The sequence below is a fragment of the Convolutriloba macropyga genome, chromosome 7 (assembly GCF_964194025.1).
Source record: "Convolutriloba macropyga chromosome 7, txConMacr16.3, whole genome shotgun sequence".
NCBI classification, from domain to species: Eukaryota; Metazoa; Xenacoelomorpha; order Acoela; family Convolutidae; genus Convolutriloba; species Convolutriloba macropyga.
This window is the reverse complement of record NC_134474.1, coordinates 20,596,058-20,618,086: the sequence shown is the minus strand read 5'-3', so window position 1 is coordinate 20,618,086 and position 22,029 is coordinate 20,596,058. Positions and strand designations below refer to the sequence as shown.

General features: G+C 33.7%; 1 protein-coding gene across 3 annotated transcripts in view; it reads left to right on the top strand.

The window, feature by feature from the left end:
- Nucleotides 1-16,030, top strand: part of LOC142342687 (uncharacterized) — a 59,745-nt gene extending 43,715 nt beyond the window's left edge. For 2 of the 3 annotated variants that reach the window (XM_075394177.1, XM_075394180.1), the window contains exon 2: nt 14,961-16,030. In XM_075394177.1, coding sequence (XP_075250292.1) covers nt 14,961-15,871 — 911 coding nt within the window. In that variant the 3' untranslated portion in view covers nt 15,872-16,030. Of the gene's footprint in view, nt 1-13,201; nt 13,249-14,960 lie in introns of those variants that run through there. The other variant, XM_075394179.1, reaches the window with a different exon arrangement.
- The last annotated feature ends 5,999 nt before the right edge of the window (nt 16,031-22,029 follow it).

The following is a 22,029-nucleotide window of genomic DNA, read 5'->3' as shown; positions in this document are numbered from 1 at the left end:
GAGGGTATTTTGGGCTGTTTTCAGCCGTTTTCAGCCGGTTCAGCCCGATTTTGACAAAAAATGACTGAGTTTGTTATATATTTCAAATCTTGAAATAACATCTGAATATTTTAACTGAGGAAAAGTTGTGCAGAAAACTGTGAGGGTTCCCATGATGTCAAGAGGGCCAGTTTTGCAAAATTGTGGAAATCTGGTTGATCAACGTTTTCGGAATCAGTCACGAAATTTGATGGGTCAAAATGACAAAAAATGGGCTTGAATCGGCTATGATGGTTCGAATCGGCTACTTTTCGCCCAATTTTGACTTTTTCCGGACCTATTTTCGACTTCCGAAGATTTGGATTTAGACTTACCGAGTCCTAAATCAGACTCCGATTTGGATTGCCAAGTCTTAAATCAGACTTGGATTAGACTTGCCAAGTCTCAGCCCAGACTTGGATTTAGACTGCCAAGTGTAAAAAGTGACATGATCATGGTTCTGAATCAGTAATGAAATGAGACTTGTAATTAGACTTGCTCAGTACTGAGAGTGACTTGGCGTTAGGTAATCGTTTTTTTCTTTCTCCCAACATTTAGTTTTTTTTCTTATCAAAAATATGTAGAGAGAATTGGGGGAAAGACTCGCTTTTTGCCAAACAGGTGAGGTTTAAATTAAGCTAAACATAACCATCACCTCTGGAAACAGTGATACTTTCCCTATTTGGTATTTTTACTATTTAATTTTGAGCCCAAACTATAGCCAACTTTTCCCTAGATATCGTAAGAGAAATCTTGTGCGCTTTTTTTAAATTTCATTGCGTCTAAACTTTTTGATTAATGTCTTCAGAATTCATTCAGCATCTTGACTGTATTTTTTAAGTAAGAACTTTTGTTGATTTTCTGCTTCAATTAAATGCTATACTTTGTCTCAAGATGAATTGTTCTCAAGTGAACATATTTTCGTTGACGCCACTAAAGAGATTAAAAATGCGTAGGTGTGAAATGAACAACTGCACAGTGGCAAATGATATCACGTTGAAGAGTTCACGCGACATTTACTTCTGAGTAAAATGTTTACGTCACTCGAATAATATTCCAATTCAAGCGCAGCGCACGTATGTACATTTAAACCACAATAATCCTGTGCCTTAAAAAAGGCATTGACGAGTTTCATTAGTTGACTTCATTGCCACAAGGGGAAAATTCGATGGCGCTTGAAAGACTGAAAGGGTAAAAACTATGGCATTCAACACTATAGAAATTGTTTTTTGAAGGAATAGTCAAATGAACCTTTTGACCATCTTCACTGTCAAACGGGTTGCAACACAAAACTTAGCACGGGAATCTAAACGAACACTTCATCGACGTAAAAACATAATTTTTGAAAGGATTTTTCTCACAAACACTAACTGCTCTTTAGTTGGAAGAGAAACTTTAAGTTCTCTTATAGAGCAATCTAAGTTAAAAATTGCTCTAGAACAAAGTTTGCAATATTTTTAGATCTTGTTTTTCTTTTTAATGCTACGTTTCTGATTGACCGATTTGTTGTATGATCAATTTGATTTTTCTGAAAATTTCGAATTTTCTTGACTTCGTAATTTTTTAATTGATTCAATTAGCAGATCAATTTATTCGACAGTCGTTCACTTCTAATCATCAGTTGAAAAATGCGCAAAAAATATGTTATATTTTTCAATTGTGTTGTAAAAATACCTCTAGAAAATATTTGAGGCCCTTACTTGATGCTACCCTTGCTGAAAAATTTGTTTAATCACTCACTCGGCAGTAGCCTGATAGCAATTTGTCAGATATTAATCAGTTATGCTCTTAATTGTTTAAAAATCTCATCCACGCGTGTTTTTTGTGCAATGGATTTTTTCCTTGAACTTTTATTTTATTCTTTTTTTTCGCGCATTTTGTTTTTTAATGTTTTTATAGCTGCGAAAAAGAGATTAAAAGAATTGGACATATATAAACATATCATTTTCTACGTCGACGTAAAAAATTATTTTTTGAAAGGATTTTTTTCAAAAACACTAACTGCTCTTTAGTTGGATGAGAACTTTTATGTTCTCCTATAGAGCAGTCTAAGTTAGCAATTGCTCTAGAACAAAGTTTGCAATATTTTTGGATCTTGTTTTTCCTTTTAATGCGACGTTTCTGATTGACCGATTTGTTGTATGATCAATTCGATTTTTCTTAAAATTTCTAATTTTCTTGACTTAGTAAATTTCGAATTGATTCAATTAGCAGGTCAATTTATTCGACAGTCGTTCACTTCTAATCATCAGATAAAAATTGCGCAAGAAATATCTTTTATTTTTTAAATTAATATTGTGTTGTAAAAATACCTCTAAAAATAATTTGAGGCCCCTACTTAATGCTACGCTTGCTGAAATATTTGTTTGATCACTCACTCGGCAGTAGCTGATAGCCTTTTGTCAGATATTAATCATTTATGCTCTTAATTGTTTAAAAATTGTTTCCATGCGTGTTTTTTTGTGCGATGGATTTTTTCCTTGAACTTTTATTTTATTCCATTTTTCGCGCGTTTTGTTTTTTAATGTTGTTATAGCTGCGGAAAAGACATTAAAAGAACTGGACATATATAAACATATGATTCTCTTTTTCATTTTTTATCTTTGTTTTATACGCTTATTTTATATATCTTTGGCGCCGATTTTATTCATCCTTTCATTAGAAATGTTGATTGTAGTTTAAAATAAACTGTAAAAATGTCATTTTTTTTAAGAGTCTTTGCAAAGTTATTACCTGAAGCTGCTCCCCAACTGTCTATTGAGAACATTTATTCAACGTCATTCGTTTATGTTTTCGATGTCAATATGTTTTTTCCATCCGAGATTAGAGAAATATTTTTCTAATTTCTTTGCAAAAGCCAAAATCAATTAGAAAAATATTTTAAAAACTTTTTTTCGATGACAAGTCTACGAAAGCAACAGAATCAGTTAACCATAAACAAGCTGTAACGGAACAAAAAACCGTTTCCTTCATGAAGAACGTTTATAATTCATTTCTCCTTGGATGCAATTCATTTATGTTTTATGTAGTATTGATAACAACTCAACAAACATTTCTCTAGTTTCATATATAGAAAATCTGTAATTTTTCAATCTCTAATTGAGTCTTGAAGGGTGTTGTTGTTTGTGGAAATTAACGGAGCCTTTCTGACTTTGGGCCTCTTAAAGTTTTTCGGCCTTTCGAACTATTAGAAAGCTGTAAAAACTAGCAAAAGATATAATAAAGAGAACCAAAAGCATAATTTGGAAGTATATTTTAATTGATCCGAAATAAACGAGTTTTCCTCAATGGCAGTTTTGGTGGATGCCATGGTTGCTTCTGTTGATTTACGAGCAATTGTAACAGTCAAATAATTTTTATCATTTTACAATTTGGAACAGAAAAAAATGGGGAAAAAAACAGCAATTAAAAACTTTTCGATTAAAAAAAGAATTGGGAGAGTTTTAATTCATTAGCAATGGAAAGTTATAATTTTGCGCCTTTTGGTAACCGATACTTTTATTTTAGTTTTATTTAATTGTATTGAAAAAACTGTGAGCTTCTTGTACTAAAGAAATAAATAATAGAGAATCTTACTTTAATGCTGCTTTTCTTGAAGAATTTTGAAAAGAAATTGGAAAGCGCGCAAATCTTGTTCATATTCCTGGACACTACTGACCTCAGTTTGATCTGTTTCGATTGTTTAAAGGCCTTATTTCAACAAACAAAATTTAGCAATCTTATGAAAAAAAGCGTTTTTTAAAGCTACGGTTCAAATGACTTGATTTGACTCCGCGTGCTAACCAATTTTTTGGATTGCAGTCTCTGTTCGATAATTTAAGTTATGACTGAAAATGAACTCTAAGTTTTGGGAAGTTAGAACTGAAGTTACTTGATCTCGTCTAATATAAAAGTGCGATTTTTAGTTGAAATATCTTTTATGGGGAATTTAAGGAATTCGTTTGAGGCAAAGTCAGAAGTTTCAAATATAGCGAAATTATCAATATTTGCCCACATTTTCTATGCTGTTTTTTTAATATTCAGAAGTGGAAAACACAACCTACACAAGGGGAGCGAATAATATAAATACTATAAATAATAAAAATTCAAAGAATAATATGAATAAAATCAACTGTAAAATTCAGATATTTATCGAATACCTACGGAAATGAGTGTCTTTATAGTTGAATTGGTTGCAATTTTTTGAACTTGAGTTTCGAGTGAAAATTGCAAAGAACTTTCCAGTTGAAATACTCTATGTTCCACTGAGTTTCAAGTTCGAAATATTTTACGATGAACTTAATGATCATTCGAAAATTAACTCAAGAAGATGAAGAGAGATACAATTTGAGTGTATTTATTTCCTTCCCCTTTCCCAATAACTTTGCCGGCAACATCAAAATTGGGTGTGGATTTTACTGTGCTCTACATCTTCCATTGCAATAAATGCTATTCCTAGATTCTGGAACAACCATTAATTTAGCAATAATTTCAGCCACATGCTGCATGAATTCACAACTGTTTTTTTGATGTCAGTTGATTTGACAATTATTGTAGAAACCATGATTATGTTCAATAGTAGATATCAAATCTTTTCTAAATCACACAGCAACAGTTTATTTCAGGTACTGCTCACGCATTCGCTACTTCTTGCAGATCACGAAGGGAACCAAAAAATCTGCTTTACAGGCACACAAGCAAAAACAAATTTAATATTCAATATGCGGTGTTAAAGAATGTTTAATCTTTGAACGCTGTGTAATTGAGAAAATATAAAAACCAACCATTGGTTTTTATATTTCCTCAATTACACAGCATTCAAAGATTAAACAGATTTTTTTAACACCGCATATTAAATATTAAGTATTTTTTGCTTGTTTGTCTGTAAAAGCTGATTTTGGACATTCAGCCAAGGGGATCTAATTAGCCTTTTCTCAACATTGTCCTTGCATTTCCCCAAATGCACTTTCCCTTTATCAATTTTGTGGCTCGCGCTTTTAATCACTAAGGAAACGGAAATGGTTTCCGTCTGATTCTGTAAGATAATTTATGAACGCTGAACGCGGGCAATTTGCTAATTCGCATTCATTTCTTGGTTTGACAGAATTTCTGAACTTAAAAATTAACAAAATTAGAGATTACATGAAAGAATCCAAAAGCCTGAATGATTGTAGGCGGTCTTGAAAAGGCTAACATTAACAGAAAAAATCAGCCTTTTCAAAAAATTAGAACAGAATTCTGATGTGAGCTAGGTGGCGCAAAAAAATTAGACGAAATAAATTTCAAAAGAATTAAATGATTTTAAAAATCATTGATACTTAATAGGCTTCTCATTATAATACTGTAAGAAAGTTTTCTTTTTATTCCATAAATCAAAGATCAATCAAAATATGAAAATGCATTCGTGATGAATTTATTCTTGATAGTTGAACTATTCTTGACCTATTCTGGATAGTTGAAGGTCTCAAGAAGGGCTTCCTTTGGATGGATAAACGACCCTATTTAAATATTTCATTTTGTAATTAATGTCTTTCATGACGTCGGATCTAATTTTGTTTCGAAAAAAAAATCAAAAGTATTACATAATTTTGCCCTTTTCTCTTTTTTGTCTACTTGTTACTTAGTCTCACTAAAGAGTGGCCACATACTATATTATTGGTGTTTGAAGAAGGCGCAATCAAATATATTTTGAGGGCAAAAATATGGCTTGACGGTTTTGACAGCGTTTTCTGGCAAGTTTCAATTGAACTTTGTTGTTTTTTGTTGTTCTTTTTAGCCGCTTAGAAAATTGAATAAAGACAGGTCCTAATGCCTTTCTATAGAAGCATTCTTAATATTGGCATATCACAGCAATCTAATGCATCAATTTTTACTCCATTGAGTTATTTGCTTAGGAGGCTATCTTATCGTTCATACACAGTTTTTTTGAAAAATACTTCCCAAAAAATAAAATAATTGTTGGGTTTTTCCATCTGTTCCTCATTTGGTAGACAATTAAGCCAAAATTGTGGATGAGCGGAGTCAGAACCTAATGCGCCATCGCACATTACCGAGCCTCCTTGTTGAATTTGCATTAGTTTGAGTTAATGTTTAATTTTTTTCTGTTTTCATCGTTTCAATAATTTCAAAGAAACTGATAATTTAAATAGCTCGATCTGACAGCTTTGGCATCTCTTCAATCAATAGCGCTTCAACAAATTACCCTAATTTTTGTCCTAAAAATTTTTACCACAAAACCTATTAATTTTTAAAGTTATAGCTTTTAGAAACTATTTGCAAAATATTTTTGGACACTTTTAGGTATCAAAAAAACAAATGGCTTCGGATCGATGGCAGAAGAAGCTGTAAATGAAATCTAGCTCAAGTACTGAAAAAAAATGAAAAACAATAATATAGCCCGTTTTTTTATGTTCATGGCGTCAATAATAAAGAAATTAACGAAAGCTTACTGGATCAACATTTGCATTAAAATTACTAGCATTACTAACTACAATTTTAAAAGGCAAATAGCAGATTAACATTACACGATTGAATATTTGCCGAAATTGTTGTTTTTGAAGTAAATCTGAGGAAACCAATGAGGAAATTCAGTAAATCGAGCTCTAGGTTTATTAGAGCAATTTTGTGAGAAAGAGTTATCTTTGCTAGTATTTGAAGTATGTACTGTTTTTGGTGTAAGGCTCCGTGTGTTATAACCTAAAACTATTTTTTGATTCTGAATCATAACAACATAACGAAAAACAAATCAACCTCTGCTATACTGCCGTAAAAATTAACAAGGTTTACGGGAACTAACTAATGATTTCTATGAACTAAAATACTTTATAAAACATCTACCCCAATTTATATCAGTTTAATGAATCACTGGATTGAAACGTAACCAAAAAATGCAAATAGCACCCCCTATTTGTATATGTTTAAACATTATGTATACATTTGAGTTATTACGTATGTATACGTCTGAATAGGCATTTAGAAAACTCTATTAGAGCGGAGGTTTGAAAATAATATGTGTATAGCAATAAGTCACTGCATATAATGTAAGCATCAACCAAAAATTTGTTGTTAATGCATTTTTAGTAATTACGAGCTTTGTAAAGGGGTTAAAACTATCAACTTTATTGAAAACTGCTACATATATGGTTGTGGATGTAACTAGGAACAATATTATGAAAATAAATAAACTTTTCAGAAGGGAGCAAAACATTAATTTTTGGGGGGTGCCTAAATTTCGGCTATATAGGAATGGGGGGGGGGGGGGGGTTCGCTAGCGGAAAAGATCCTTTCTTGACTACTGGTAGTTTTTAAGGAAGCAAATTGTGGGGGGAAACCATTTATTATTTGTTGGACAATAGAGATTATATTACGTCATCTTTTAAGGAATAAAAATAAAAAAGATTCTACAAAGTGGTTCTGTCAAAATTAACCAAAATTAAAGAGATCCGACGGTAAAACCGCCGAAATCTGACTTGATTCAAAATGAGTCGAAAACAGAAAATTGGATTTAATTACTCTAATTTGATATACAAATACGTGAGAAATAGACCAGTACCTGTTTGGGTAAAATTATGACATATAAGGTTGTGACAGGTTCATATCAAGTCCAGTGATCCCTGAGGTATGGCTGTGGTCCGCCATAATTACACAATAAATGATTTTTTCATCGATTTTGGTTTAGCTCGCTAGTAAATAGAGTTTCATTTTTCAATAACTCTAGTCTAAAATTTTCAATAATTTTAATTGCTCTGGTCTCAAATTTTCAAAAAAATCTAATTGGCTTAGTAAGTTTATCAATTGTTCTTTGTACATTTTGGGCTCCTTCGACGTCAGTTCTTACTAAATTCACCCTAATAAATAGACGTCGAACCAAATTTTTTTTTTCGATATCAACACTTTTTTGAAACCTCAAACTAAAACTTTAACCTTGTCATCATCAATATTCATGCGTTTTGTAGAAAATTTGCGGGAAAAAAACAAAAACTTGACTAGAAAGAATTGGAGATGACAAATTTACGTAACTGATTAAATTACATATGAAAGACGGAAAGGCAAAAGTGACAAAATATTACAGCACAAATCGAAAGTATAATTTTTGAATGATGCACTGGGCAGAAACCTTTCTTTAAATAAGATAGCAGGATATATATCGAAACAAATTTACTCCCCCTTTCTTTTAAATGTTATTCAAGAAGTAATGCATGGGTTATTACTGTCCAAACCAAAGACGAAAAACTTTCCATCTCATTTTTTTTGCGTCATGAGTAAATTTGAACTCATGTAGAATTTGAAGAATAGGCTCTTTATCACAAAGTGTCGCAATTAAAAGAAATAGGACATGAATTTCGAAAATCTGTTCCCCACAATTCGTTAGTCAGACTATTCGCTTGAATTTCTAAGCCAATTGGCGAACAGGTTATACGTGCAATCAAATACAATGGAATTTGAAGTTTAGAGGATGCAACATTGATATTCTGGGGGGGGGGGATTTTATAAACAATTATTTGTCGTCAGGTACTTACCCTAGCCTGATGAAAGTTGGCAGGGAGTAAGTATATACCTAAGGGCAAGTCTCTCCGTGAACTTTTGGGGAATTTGTTTTATAGATACCGTGGGGGGACAATGAACTTCTTAGAAAGGCTACTTCTTTGAGTTGAGTGGTTGACCGGTTGATTAATTGGTAGCGTCCAGAAGTCTGATAAGGCTTTTGTTTTAGTTTGAATAGCTTGAATAGAAGTCAGCAATTTATGAAGAAGGCCTTCAGGTCATTTGATTGTTCTTTTGAATTCATCGCAAACTTACTAGAAAAAGACTTGAATAAAGTAGTCCATGATTGCGATGTCAACAAAATCTTTTGTTTGGCCATTAGTGTAGGTTGTTGCTTGATAAGTAACTAAGGGGAGGATCATACCATTACCACAACAGAGCTGCAGCTGAGGAGTTGACATGTAGAGATGTTTTGACAATAAAAACATTGATGAGTGAGATGATCCAATTTGGCAAAATCAGAACAGCGGAGAACCGCGAATAGATCAGGCAGCTTAATTGTCAGTTACGTGTAAAGAAATTTTGTATAGATAAAGAACAGTAGCTCTCAGTTTAGTTAATTTGGTTACAAAGATGGAATTGTAAACCCTGTTTTGTAAAAATTCTTGTTGAATTTTTGTTTGTTTCAGTAATCTTGTACGTTTCTTTTTTAGCAATTGGATGTTATTTGATTACTTGAATCAATTCATTATTTGAACTTGAGTTTCTAATGGCCGAAAAGAGTATACAGGAGCAGCGTGGGGACAAAACAGCCCTCCAACAGATCTCTCAGAGTCATCAAACCCCCTTTTCAATTTGTTACAGTTCTGGGCGCTAGTCCGTCCCCAGCTAGTCAACCTAAGCAACATGCAAAATTTTACACACCATAATCTCGATAAAAAGATTACTTTTTTGTCATTGAAGAAATCGCAAAGCAACAAAGATATTAAACGATTTCTTTTTGACAAACAGACTGACAATCTTCCTCGCGTAGAAATTGCGCAAATGTCATTTTGTTGTGATGAGGAAGGAATACTATTCGAAAAGTTTTATGTTAAACTATTATACTTGTATATTTTTCTTTATGGAAAACAGTTAGTGTACTGCACAATACTAAAAAAATTAATTGTTTGACAACGACAAATAAATATTTTTGATGAAAAATCTGAAACAGTGTGAGTCTCTTTATAGAGATGAGAACCTAATTTAAAAGAAATCATTTTTCAGGCTTCACTTGCTACACTTGCTAATTTCTGTCGAAAGATTTCTATCCAAATTTAGCCTTAAATGATATGCATTTCATAAATTTGCATCTATAATTTTCCCTAGTTGTTCCGACCCTCTTGAGGGGGGAGGAACTATATACTCAACTGGGTTTTTTTTTTGTTCAGTGAATTTTCGCCGCTCGATATATTCATCGTAGAGAGTTGAGACTGGTATCATTAGAAAGCTCGTTCAGCGTAGAATATGGAATTAAAAAGATTTTTTTAATTTTCGTTTTCTACAGGGAGTTATCGAGGCTTAAACTTCTGAGAAAAGAAGAGTGAATTCACGTTGTTTTTATTCACATTTTCCGGAATTTTTGCCTAAATTTTCGTCAATTTTGCTAAAATTTGTTATAATTTTTAAGAATAGTGTCGTTGATTTCATTTTTGAAGACGAACAAGCATTTTTGATTGTTTTGATTTAATTTTTTGGTCAAAAAATCTGGATAAACATTTCAAAATTTAGCCTTTTTCATCAACAACAGCACGAAATAAGCTACTTTAGTCCACTTTGATTAAATTTGCCTACAGTACACCCCCAAACAACACTCATACAATCTTTGTAGACTCAGAAGGGGGCTATTTCTACTTCAGAGTCCGCAGAGAGTGCCTTGTAGTTAAAACTTTGCCGTTTTTTGCTAACTTTACTCGTTGATTATCAAAAATGCAAAATTTATTTTGAGTTTCAACTCAGAAATTATCTATATCTACAACATTTGAAAAATCAATTGTTCTTAACGGACAATAAGTACTAACAGGGGTAGTTTTGGGCCATTCTTGGACTGTTACAACCCAAAAAAAAATCGGGTTGTAATCAGTCGGTCTTTTTTTTTTTAAAAAAGACTTTTTTTTAATAATAAAGAACAGAACATATCAAATCAAAGCTCAGGAGTGATAGGTCCAACCAATTCGCTTGCGAAACAGCTCCAGGCTAATTCATTTAGTTTTTTAATTGAAAGTTTATGGTGGTTTTTTTTAAAAATAATTGACTTTTCAATAAATAATGGCTTAATTAACTTTTCCTCTATTTTTTTCTTAATTTGTTCAACTTCCAGCTTAGTGTCGGCAAAAAAAGACTGCTTCTTCTTTCTACTGAGTAAACATTTATTCTCGGTTGCAGTTTTAAGCCTGAAATTATTGTTCTCTGGCTTTGATACTACAAGATTTTAGATTTTTGTTTGTTTTGATATTTGCCAGTTTTTCACGTTTTCTAATTTTGTCACATTATCACATTATTGACAGTTCTCATGTCACCTTATTAGCATTCAAATTAAAACACAATTAAACATATTAAAATCCTGAAAGATATAAATCATCGTTTTAATGGCCTCGACGCCTCTTTCTTGAAGAAATCAATTGAATTTTTTAATTTTGTCTTAACTGTCATTTATACTTTGTCGTTTCGGTCGTATGAAATTTCCTGTTTAGTGATAGCTTTCATTGGCTTTTCATGGAAGAATAGAAAAACCGATATTCTGATATTAGCAGATAGCTGATGGCTTTTATGACTTTCAAACCCATCGTTTTCCAAAATTAAAAAATAATTTTTTAACTTCGCAATTTTGTTCTTTTTATGTTTCTTTTTGTTACCTAATCTCGTTAGTTGATTACAGGTCAAATATGACATTATGGGTGTCAAGGGAATAAAAGGGATTAGTGTCCAAAAATCTTTTTTTTAAAGATTTTGTTATGACCTTACTGGCTTCGACACCGCTTTTTCACAAAAAAAAATTAAATTAATTTGATTTTTGTCATATTTGACGTTCTTTTTGTAGATGCAAGAAATATTCTGGATAATTACAGGTCTCGAGGGTTTCTTTTTCATGAAAAAACGACGATATTTAAATAGTTCTTTTTGTAATTAATGCCTTTCATGACATTGAATGTAATTTTGTTTCGAAAAAAAAATTAAAAGTATTACATACTTTAGCACTCCGCTTTTTTGTCTACTTGTTACCTAGTCTTACTAATGAATGGCCACGTACTACATTATAACTGTTTGAAGAAGGCGCAATCAAATATATTTTGAGTGCCAAAATTTGGCTTGACGGTTTTGACAGCGTTTTCTGGCAAGTTTCAATTTAAATTTTGTTTGTTCTTTGTTGTTCTTTTTAGCCGCTCTAAAAAATGAATAAGGTCAGGTCCTAATGCCCTTCTATAGAAGCAGTGGTAATCGCAAATTTGTGGTAATATTAATTTATTCCTAATGGTATTTATTACTTTGAAGTTAATTGTTTCAAAAAAAAAAAGTTAATTTTTTTTACTTTTCTGTTTTTGTTCTTTTTTGTATAATTATTACCCAACCTTTCTATGGACTGGTCGCATATGTTTTGTGGTGATTTTTAAGTTATTTTTGTTTAGTTTCAGGTTTATCTGACGGTATGTTGACTTTGTTATTAAATTTAGTTTTTAAGAGGGACATAAATTTTTTGATATAATTAATGTTTGTTGTTGTTGTTGTTTGATTTTGCTGTTCGTTTTGACTCGCTCTCTTAATATTGACATATTACAGCAATCTAATGCATCAATTTTTACTCCACTGAGTTATTTGTTTTGGAGGTTATCTTATCGTTCATACGGAATTTTTTGAAAAAGACTTGGGCTTTTTTGGGATTCGCAAAAAATAATTTTTGGGTTTTTCTATCTGTTCCTCATTTGGTCGCCCATCCACAAAATTGTGGATGGGCGGGGTCGGAACCTTATGTGCCATTGCACATTACCGAGCCGCCTTGTTTGTTCACAGCTTATTGATCCTAATCTGATTTGACTGGGGATTGTGGAGTTACAATGAAGCAACCATATACAAAGCACAAACTTAAAGCACTGATTTATATTAAATTCCGTTTATACACAAATATAGAAGCTCATATGATATGTTCTCTAAGCCCCTATATTCTACAATTTATCTGACAGACAAGCAGATAGGCTTGTTAAAAAATCCTTTCATGAAAGACAAGTAACCTGAGGGTCATTAGGTCATTTAAATAGTTTTTGACAAGGTCAGTTTGATGTGGGAATAAAAGCTTTTCACTTAATTCCGCGAAATTTTAATAGCAAGCATGCTGAACCCTTCCTTTTATCCTAAAATTTAATTCAACCTTGTTTGGAGACTATGTGGAAAAGTTTCTAGCCAATGCTTTCAGAAATGTTCGGTAAAAATCGCTGGCGTCTGATTTAAATGAACATTTCATCCGATTTGGGCTATGATCAGAACATTTTTTCCAGATTTTATCCTCTCACCAAATTCTTTTCAAAACTTTGACCTCTGGTCATACCGTTCTTTGATCTGATCAGTCTGTCTATACATCTGTCCGTCTATTCCACTCCTGTTCAGTGACAAGGCTGTTCGTCTTCATTTTTCACATGTTGAGGGTTCGTTATTTCCTGATGAAATATGCAGTTATAGCCTAGATCGAGAGCAATAGAATTTGAGTGATCACTAAAAATTTTTTTGGGACAAGTGGTGAGTATTTTTTTAGAGCCACCATTTTTTGCAGCTAATGATATGCTTTAGTAATTGACCATAGTGGTGCAACTGAAAAGAGTAACTTTGAACTCAACAATGAAAGAAGCGTGCACATTGATCAATTCATTGTACAGAACTGGATTTCTGGTCAAAGTTTTGTGTCATTTGTGTCCAAACCATTAGTCATCTTTCAATTTGGACTCTTTCTGTATTATGATCAGACCAGTGTTCCAACGTTACCTTGCAGAAAGCACATTTGCTCGATTGTATATACTGGGCAAATCGCTGTTTTACACATGTATTTTAGGTACGTGTATTAACAACAAGAAAGTAAGCGAGCGCAAAAAAGTGCGATAAGCTCAAATTTTAGTTTATAAGTCGCTAGTTTTTGCATTTTACAGTGTGCGAATACTAGCGACAAATCTAATTGATTCGACGCGATTTGGGGATTGTTCCTCGATTTTTGCAGTGCTATTGTCGCTAAAATTTGCTGAGGGAATTAGCGACGAAGGAACGGCAATTTAGTCGGTGATATTTGCTAAAACATTAAAAACCAACAAAATGAATTATGATCTCTGATCAGATCACTTCTTTTCTAAATTTTCTCTTCAATCAGATCATTTTAATAACTTTATCCTGTGATCAGATCCTAATGCAACCAGACTTTTGTGCGACAACTGCTTATCTATACCCATTAATTTGGATCCTTCCCTCACAAAAGCTTTCAATCAAAGTTGATTCCAATACCAATAAAATTGTTTGGGTTCAGCTACTTAGTTTCTTTGTCAATTTACCCTAAATGATCAACAAAAATTGGAGTGATTTAAGCAATAGAATTTAAAAAAGATTTATTTTACTAATGAATGGAAACAATTCTTCGTCATTCCATTTGCGGAATATTCAGCAATTCCGTTGTTTATTTTTCAGAAAAAACTGATAAAAGTTCAAAATTTTAATTGCCACCAACTAGAAACTTGCAGAATATTTGCTGTCTTTTTAGTGTGTTTTGACTCATTCATAAAAAAACCATTGCTTCTTTTTATAATTTTTTTCGCAGAAGAAATTGCCACATTTCGCTGTCACCTATCATTGACTCCCAAGCGATAAAACTGAAATAATGTCGACCTGTAATCAGGTCTGTCGTCAATTTCAAAGGTGTCACATTTTAAGATCAAAAAGTCTTTGTTGAAATATGAAAATTGTTGTACATTTTGTCCTGAACTTGAAGTGAGAAAGTGGAGGATGAGAGGCTTCGGAACATTAGAAGCAGTCGCCCATCTTCGAGCCCCCCTGTTTGATTAATTATATAGGCATTGATTTTATGCAGATTTTTTCCAGTATGAGATCCGCGATCTAAGATAGATATGGGCCAAACAGTCTTGGGTCGTGGACAGGGGTCCAGTGCGGCCAATCTTGTACGCTGTCTGGACAAAGCTTCGGTCGTGTCGTTCCGTCTGGCCCATACCCAGTTTGAGTCTTGGTGGTCTGGCTCATCCTTACTTCCACTCTTTTTCAGTCTGGACCCCCTGTCCGTGACCTAATTAATCCAGTCCGGTCCGCACTTGTTTTGATACATATTTTCGGTTTTTGTCAGTTAATAAATACCAGATAAAAATAATTCCGACGGAAACCAGCAAATGTTATTAGTTTTGTTTTCTTCAAGTATTTTAACCCTGTTTAGAGTTACTACGTTTTTTTTTACGTTTTAGAACACTTGACCCCTGCCCTGTTGAGTGAAGCGATTCAGATCAACAAATCGAATAATATGAACAATCAAAACAACAACAACAACAACAACAACAACAACGGTAGCCACAACAATAGCAGCAACAATTCGGTAAATTTAGATCACCAAAACAACCAGAACGCAACCTCAAAACCAGTTGCCCTTAATGGACCTGCAAAAATTGCGCCACCGAGCCCGGAACCGAACCACAATCCGCAAGTTCCAACAGTTAATGTGGAGTCCTCAACAAGCAGCGATGAGTCATCTTCGCAAGGATCCCAACCAATCAGAGGCGAGAACGATAGTTTACCCGAATATATTAACTCGGTTACTAGCGATAAAAAGTTATTACTATCCGTCCCTGCCTCGATTTTGCCCGAGCTGACCAAACCATTGCAAAGTAACTTGAAATCTTCTAAAAATCCTCAATTGAAGCAAAAACGACATAGCTTACTTAAATTGGGCGAAACGGTCGAATATCCAGTCCTCAAAAATTCAGATAAGCCGGCTGTTAACAAACACCTAGATAAAATTCCTGAAGTTCAGTCCCACCAAAATGGAATTATAAACCCCGGCTTTGTTCCGGACGATCATAAAGTAAACTCAATTTCACCTCCCGACTTGAAAACCCAACTCCCGGTAAGCGAAAACTTTGAGCTAATCTCATTGGACCAAAAACAGCCAAAAGTACCCGTCAGTAAAATTGACGAAACTGAATTAGCCAATCACAATTCACCAAGAATTCATGAGGCGGAACTGGCCAATCAGAATTCAGTTAGAATTCAGGGAACAGAAAGCATAAACGCCTCAGCAAATTTGCGGGCTGTACGAAACGAAAACAGTAGTTTTCTCCATTCAACGAGCAACGGGGCTGTTATTATGAGTAGTCATTAATATTTTGAAGTTAAACTCGGACTCTGGACCAACTTTCTTATGATAAAAAATGTGAATTATTTTCCAGAAGTTGATATAATTTGTTGATAAAAAAATTAGTTTTTATAAAACGCACAGCATCTAAATTTATTTTAAAAAGTATTTCTATGACGCATTAAGTAAACTGTAGTTGAATTAGAATAAAATTTAAGGTACTGCTCTGTTTCAGTTTTCAAGATTACCTGACAGAAATTAATAAAAATACACTTCAAAATTCTCGGAAATAAAAAAGTTCTCATTCCAATGCGAGTGAAAAACAAAAACCCTTTCAAAAGAGTTAGAAAATAACTGATTGAGCACAACTTCACTACTTCAGAAGCATTTTCAATTACAAATTAATTCTCGATAATGCTCGAAGTTGTTTTGAATAGCTTCAAATAAAAAAAAGTAACGCAGTGTGACAGAACAGTGAAATAGACATCTGATTTTTTTTACAAAAACAAATTTCATCCCCATCTGTAAGTTTCTTTTAAATTTTGAATATATTCAAATTGGCAACACTTCTATTTCAATGAAAGCGAGCTTAACCAAAACATTTCATTGAAAAAATTGAGATTACGATTTTAACGCGTGAGGATTTCTGAGTACTATAATCTTGAAATTTTCGAAACAAATGAAATCAGAGAATCTGGCAGGGCATGGGTTTCCCAAAAATAACTCCGGCAAGTAGAGTTTTAAAAGCAAGGATCCACGCAACACTGTCATGTAAAATTCGTTGATTACATTATTTTTCCGCGGCTGCTTCATTGATAGTCGACAAATTTACATTTGGAAACTGTTTTTTCTCAATTTTTATTGTATACCAAAACATAATAATTTAGGCAAAACCGTTAAAGGCAAAATATCGATAATATAAAAAGAGATTATTTGAACGATATTAGTAAATAAAAAAAACATTATACTTAAATGTTTTCCGCTAAAAATTAGTACATAAAGCATTAATGGTAAAATTGTTAAAAGCAAAGTGACAGTAGAAAAATGGTCTGAAGAGACTGTAATAATTTTATCCTGAAATAGCCCTATATCAATGTAAAATTTCACAAAATAAGAAAAGTACTAGCTGCTTCGTGTATTTTCTGTTTGCAGAAACTCTGTGGTTTAATGAGAAATTTTACAGCACAAAAACCGTTAACATCGAGATTTGGCGCCACTGACTTAATTTAACCGGCATGTCTTTCTTTCAAAATGATTAAGTCCTAAAAAAATGTATAGTAGTGTTTCCAGTTAGACAATTTTTGAGAACCTTATTCAAGAACAATATATGGTCCCATAAAAGCCATCAAATTTTTTATATACGATGTTGTTATGGTTGCCAAGAGTTCCATAAAAGATTCCTAATTGGTATTCAAGAAATCATTGTTAACTTTTCCACGTTTTTTCAACACCGATGCATTGCTTATTAAGCAGTCTCAGCTGAAAGCGTTTAACAGGTATGATACCTCTTACTACAGAGGTATATATATTTGAGCCGCGAATGAGTGTTGATTCAAAGAAGTTGGATTCGAGTTGGGTCGAATCTACTATACGCGGTGAAGTTTCCAATTACAATTCTCAATTATAACAAGCAGTAGTGTTACGAATGTGACAATATTCTTTTGGCGTGGAATTCTGTCACCATTCCTTAGTGAACTATTCTTGTATCAAAACAGGAAAGATTGAGAACAACTGAATTTCAGAAATATTGTTAAAAGAATGAAAGTTAATTTAAGTAAAAAAAAATGGGAGAGCGTGAACACAACTGAAATCTTGATTTTATAGCCGGAGCTAAAGTTTTACCTAAGTGAATACGAATACAAATAAAATTTAAGTGAACTGACACAAGGACAACTAAAAACTTAGTTTAGTTTTCAAATTAGGGTACAACCGTACCACATATCCGTGGTTTTGACAAGATTAAAAACTGCAAGCAATAAATTTTTAAATTATAAAAAAACATATGTACTGGTTAGTATGACTATTTCTTTAACGTTCAAAGTGGCGACTAGAATTGCAACATGAACAGGACAATTGGATTTGCAATGGCTTTCCAAGTTAAATTAAAGAACATGTAAACAATTAACGTTTACAAACAAAGTTAATTAAATGGCGTAAATTAAGACGCAAATGCAGCACAAGTGTAACACCAATCAATTTATTAGACAATTCTAATGAATGAAAGTAAAATAATTTCATTCACAACAAAATTTTTACAAGGAAAATGAATTCAACAAATAAATTAAAGTTTAAAATTAAAGATGAGATCGAAAATTGCAATTATAAGTTTTGAAATTACTGATCATTGCTACAGAGCAAAAGAAAATATTTTAGATTTAGTTTTCGGCATCGAACACGCTCATACTGACTTCACGTTCATAGTCAGCATAATCGTATTCTTCAGGGGCGAAGTTTCCAGCGGGCGAATACTAGGGTCTGGTGGGCTCATAACTGGTACTTCGAAACGAGTTTTGACTGCTGGTGGTTGAAAGGCCTCCTCCTGTTTTACTGTTTCGATTACAGTGTTGTTAGTTCTATGGCGTTAAGGTGCTGGCATTGTCTCAGGATCACTAACAGATTATACCGAGCTCTCAAATCCAAAGTAGTCCGAAGCTTTACGGTTCCTCTTTCCCTTTGAGGTCGTCGGACTTGTAATCGAAGAGGTTGCTGAAGAGGCTGCTATCGAAGAGGCTGCTGAGGTATTTGGTGTAGCAGTTTACTTGCGTGAACGACTTGTTCCGCCTTTATGTTTTTTCGGTTTGCGAGATGACCTGGCCTTTGAAATATTGCTGTTTTCTGAGGAAATTCTGAATGCTTTATCAGCTTGTCGGTGCCTTATCTTTATATCTCCTCTGTTTTTTTTCTTACGTTCCTTGGAATGTTGTGCATTCTTTTGTTCCGTCGTCTTGTCATACGGCAGTGGGCGTCTTTGAGCGTATTGCCACAGTTCCGTATTTGGCTCTGCCAGTGTTCCAAATTTAGCAATATCATTATTGCGCACCTTCACTTCTGTGACTTCCTGCTCTTTGACTTCTGTCGTTGTAGGGGATATGCGTACAACTGTACTGCCGGGCGCTAAAGTCTCCCAAAGGCCTCGCAAATCTTGCTTTAATCGTTCGGAGATTTTTCTGGCCAACTTTAACTCTAAGGACCTTTCGAAATGGTATCGGATTTGTCGATTTCGAGTGGAGGATAAAGCGCGATACCGACTTATTTTTGTCCCCATTATAGCGTCTGCCCGCATCCACCTGTGCGTGGGACGTTGCCCCTTCGACTAGAATGTCGCTTTTTTCCCCGTTACCAATTCGTTGTCATCAAGATAGTCTTCGTCTGGGACTGTGTCTGCGTGTAAATAGTGATTGAGAATATTTTCATATGAAAAATTAGATGACGTTGGTATTGCACTTATATTACTACGTGGTGTGATTGGTTTTCTTCCAAAGTGTGTTTGGAAAGTTGTTACATTTTTGGTATTTTGTTTGCATAGACGTAGTTGATACAATATTGACTTTATTGATTCTTTAATTGCGAAAGTGCTTTTTTTATTAGCTAATTTCATGCAATTCGGTCGCCTTTTATTTGTTTGTATCAAACGCTCTACTAATACAATAGCCTTGTGATCGTTAGTAGGAGCGGTAATAATGTTAATATTATTTTGTTTACAAAATTTTTTAATTTTACATCCTATCAAACAACGTGCTTGATCTAATCTAATATTTCGAGGAACTCCATATATTTGTATGTATTCGTCAAGAAATTTGATTACCATAAGCCCGTTATCATTTTCAAAGAGCTCTACTGTAGATTACTAAGAAAAACGGTCAATACATACATGGAAAAGTATATCTTGATCATTTTCACATGTAATTGGTCCGCAAAAGTCTAGTTGAATTTCTTCGTAAGGTTCGGAACAATTTATCAAAGGTTGCCATTTCGACGCTGGAATGAATGGTTTAAGATTCTTACCAAGATCAGAGCATGGTTTGCACTGCGGCCTTATTGAGAATTTCCCTATGCATATACGGCCAGAATGCGTATTGACCCACGTAACCCCAACTGACTGGGTGTGTGAGGTGCAATGATTTGAGGACCGTGTCTTGTTTGGAGTGTGGTATGGCCACGCGTTCGTCCACACAGACACATCCCGAGCAAATGTGCAGGTCTCCTCAGTACGAATATGGATTGGGGTTGACTTGCTTTCATCTCTGTTCGTCTCCCTGGAGAATGCAATCCCTCACTTCTTACAAAATTTAATCTTTTTTCGTTAGCAACGCATGAATTCCCTTCATGAACAACTGGGTAAAACTGTTTTCAATGACCTCCTCTTTCGAAAGTTCCAAGTTGGGTGACATTGGGCCATCGTTTGATGATGGGGTGGAATTGACCGCCGAATCGGGAGTAGATTGAAATGTTACTCTGCTGACCGGTGTTAGCAGAATGCAATTTAGAATGGTTTGTTTGGTGGGCTATTGAGGGACGTGTGGAATGTGTGTGATTTACGCTGTTAAAGAGCTGTGATTGACAGTTTTATGGTGTGGTATTTATATAAATTGCTGCAATTGCATCACGAATGCGGATAAATATTGCAGCCACAAATTCCTCGTCACATTTGTTTGTAACTTTTTCTCTCTGAATCGGTTAGCGAGAAATGTAATCTAAAAGACCCATTTTCGCGCCTTGTATATGTTCAAAATTAAAAACAAAAGGTAATAAGCGATCCATCCAACGTGTTAAACGCCTATTGTAAGATTTGTTAGATCTGTGTTCTTTCATGATTGAAAAAAATGCCCGGTGATCTGTAATAATTGTGAATGATTTTCCAAACAAGTAATTTTTAACATATTCAACAGACCACACCACTCCTAATAATTCGAATTCATTGACACTATAGCGTTCTTCATTTGATTTAAGGAAAGGAGACGCGAATGCGACTGTATGCCAACCTGTTGGTGATCGTTGTTCTAATGCGGCATTCATTTGAATATTCTGTGGCATTCATTAAATTATTCTGTGCTCTAGCAAAATTTGATTATATTAGAAAAAAAGGTCGTAATTCCAAATTACAGATGAGCTAATAGTTTTCGCGAATATTTGAGCGTCAACAATCAAACCAAATTGTAGCAGCATTTCTTGTTCTTTCGAGCAAAGTAGCTTTACCGAAAGCGAAATTTCTACCTGACAGAGGACATTCTTAAGTGTCAAGCGAAAGGCTCAAGATCATTAAATCTAGAGGAGTTGCTTTCAAGAATGCGCTTAATGTAATTTTTTTTACTACCAACAAACAACTAGAAGCGAATTTTTGGGCGCTCATTTTTGTGGTATTATCTTTAATTTATGAGCTACATTGGTCGGTGCCATTCCCTGATTCATAATTTTCACCTTCATTTAGTTCTAATTTCATGTTAATTTTAATAGTTAATTTGATCTACAATTTTTGTTACTTTTAGTTGCTTCATAATAGTAACCCATCGCCCACTTGTCATTTCCCTTTAAGGAATTTCATTACATGTTGTTTGAGTCATTGTCTGTTGCGGAACTGTTTCTAAGTTTGTTAATCTTTTCTAGTTTGTTTACATAATTGAGCAGTGTAATTCTGAAATTATTCTAATCTAATTTTCTGTTCTAACTTCCAATTTTAACTTAATTTAACTCTTTCAAATTTCAAGTCAATTTTCAATTGATTGTTCTTCAAACTACGATTCGCCTTGCGAAAACTAGACCAAGTTCTGGTTGAATCTTAATTGCGATTTGCCAATCAAAATAATCATTCTAAAATGGTAATCGAATTCGCGGAGCGAACTCATACATTCGTTAGTGCAAATTCAAAGTTAAGAAATTTGTCAGAATAGTTTATTTTTAAGATGATTTCAATCCACGAGTCCTATCTACTGCTAATTAAGTAGTTTCAATGAAACCAAACCTCAAAACACCTTATGCGTGGAATTCGATGACATATCATTTCAATCGTGTTGGTGTACTGTTCATGCTGTCAAACTGAGTAGTTTCGTAATAGAGAACCGAAAAGTTTGAAGTTGGTGACAATCTTTTATTAAATATATATATAGTCGTCATTTTGAAAAAAATGTTGAAACAATTATTATTGCATCTGCGATTGAAATCTCCTGATAGATTTCGTAGAATTTGCT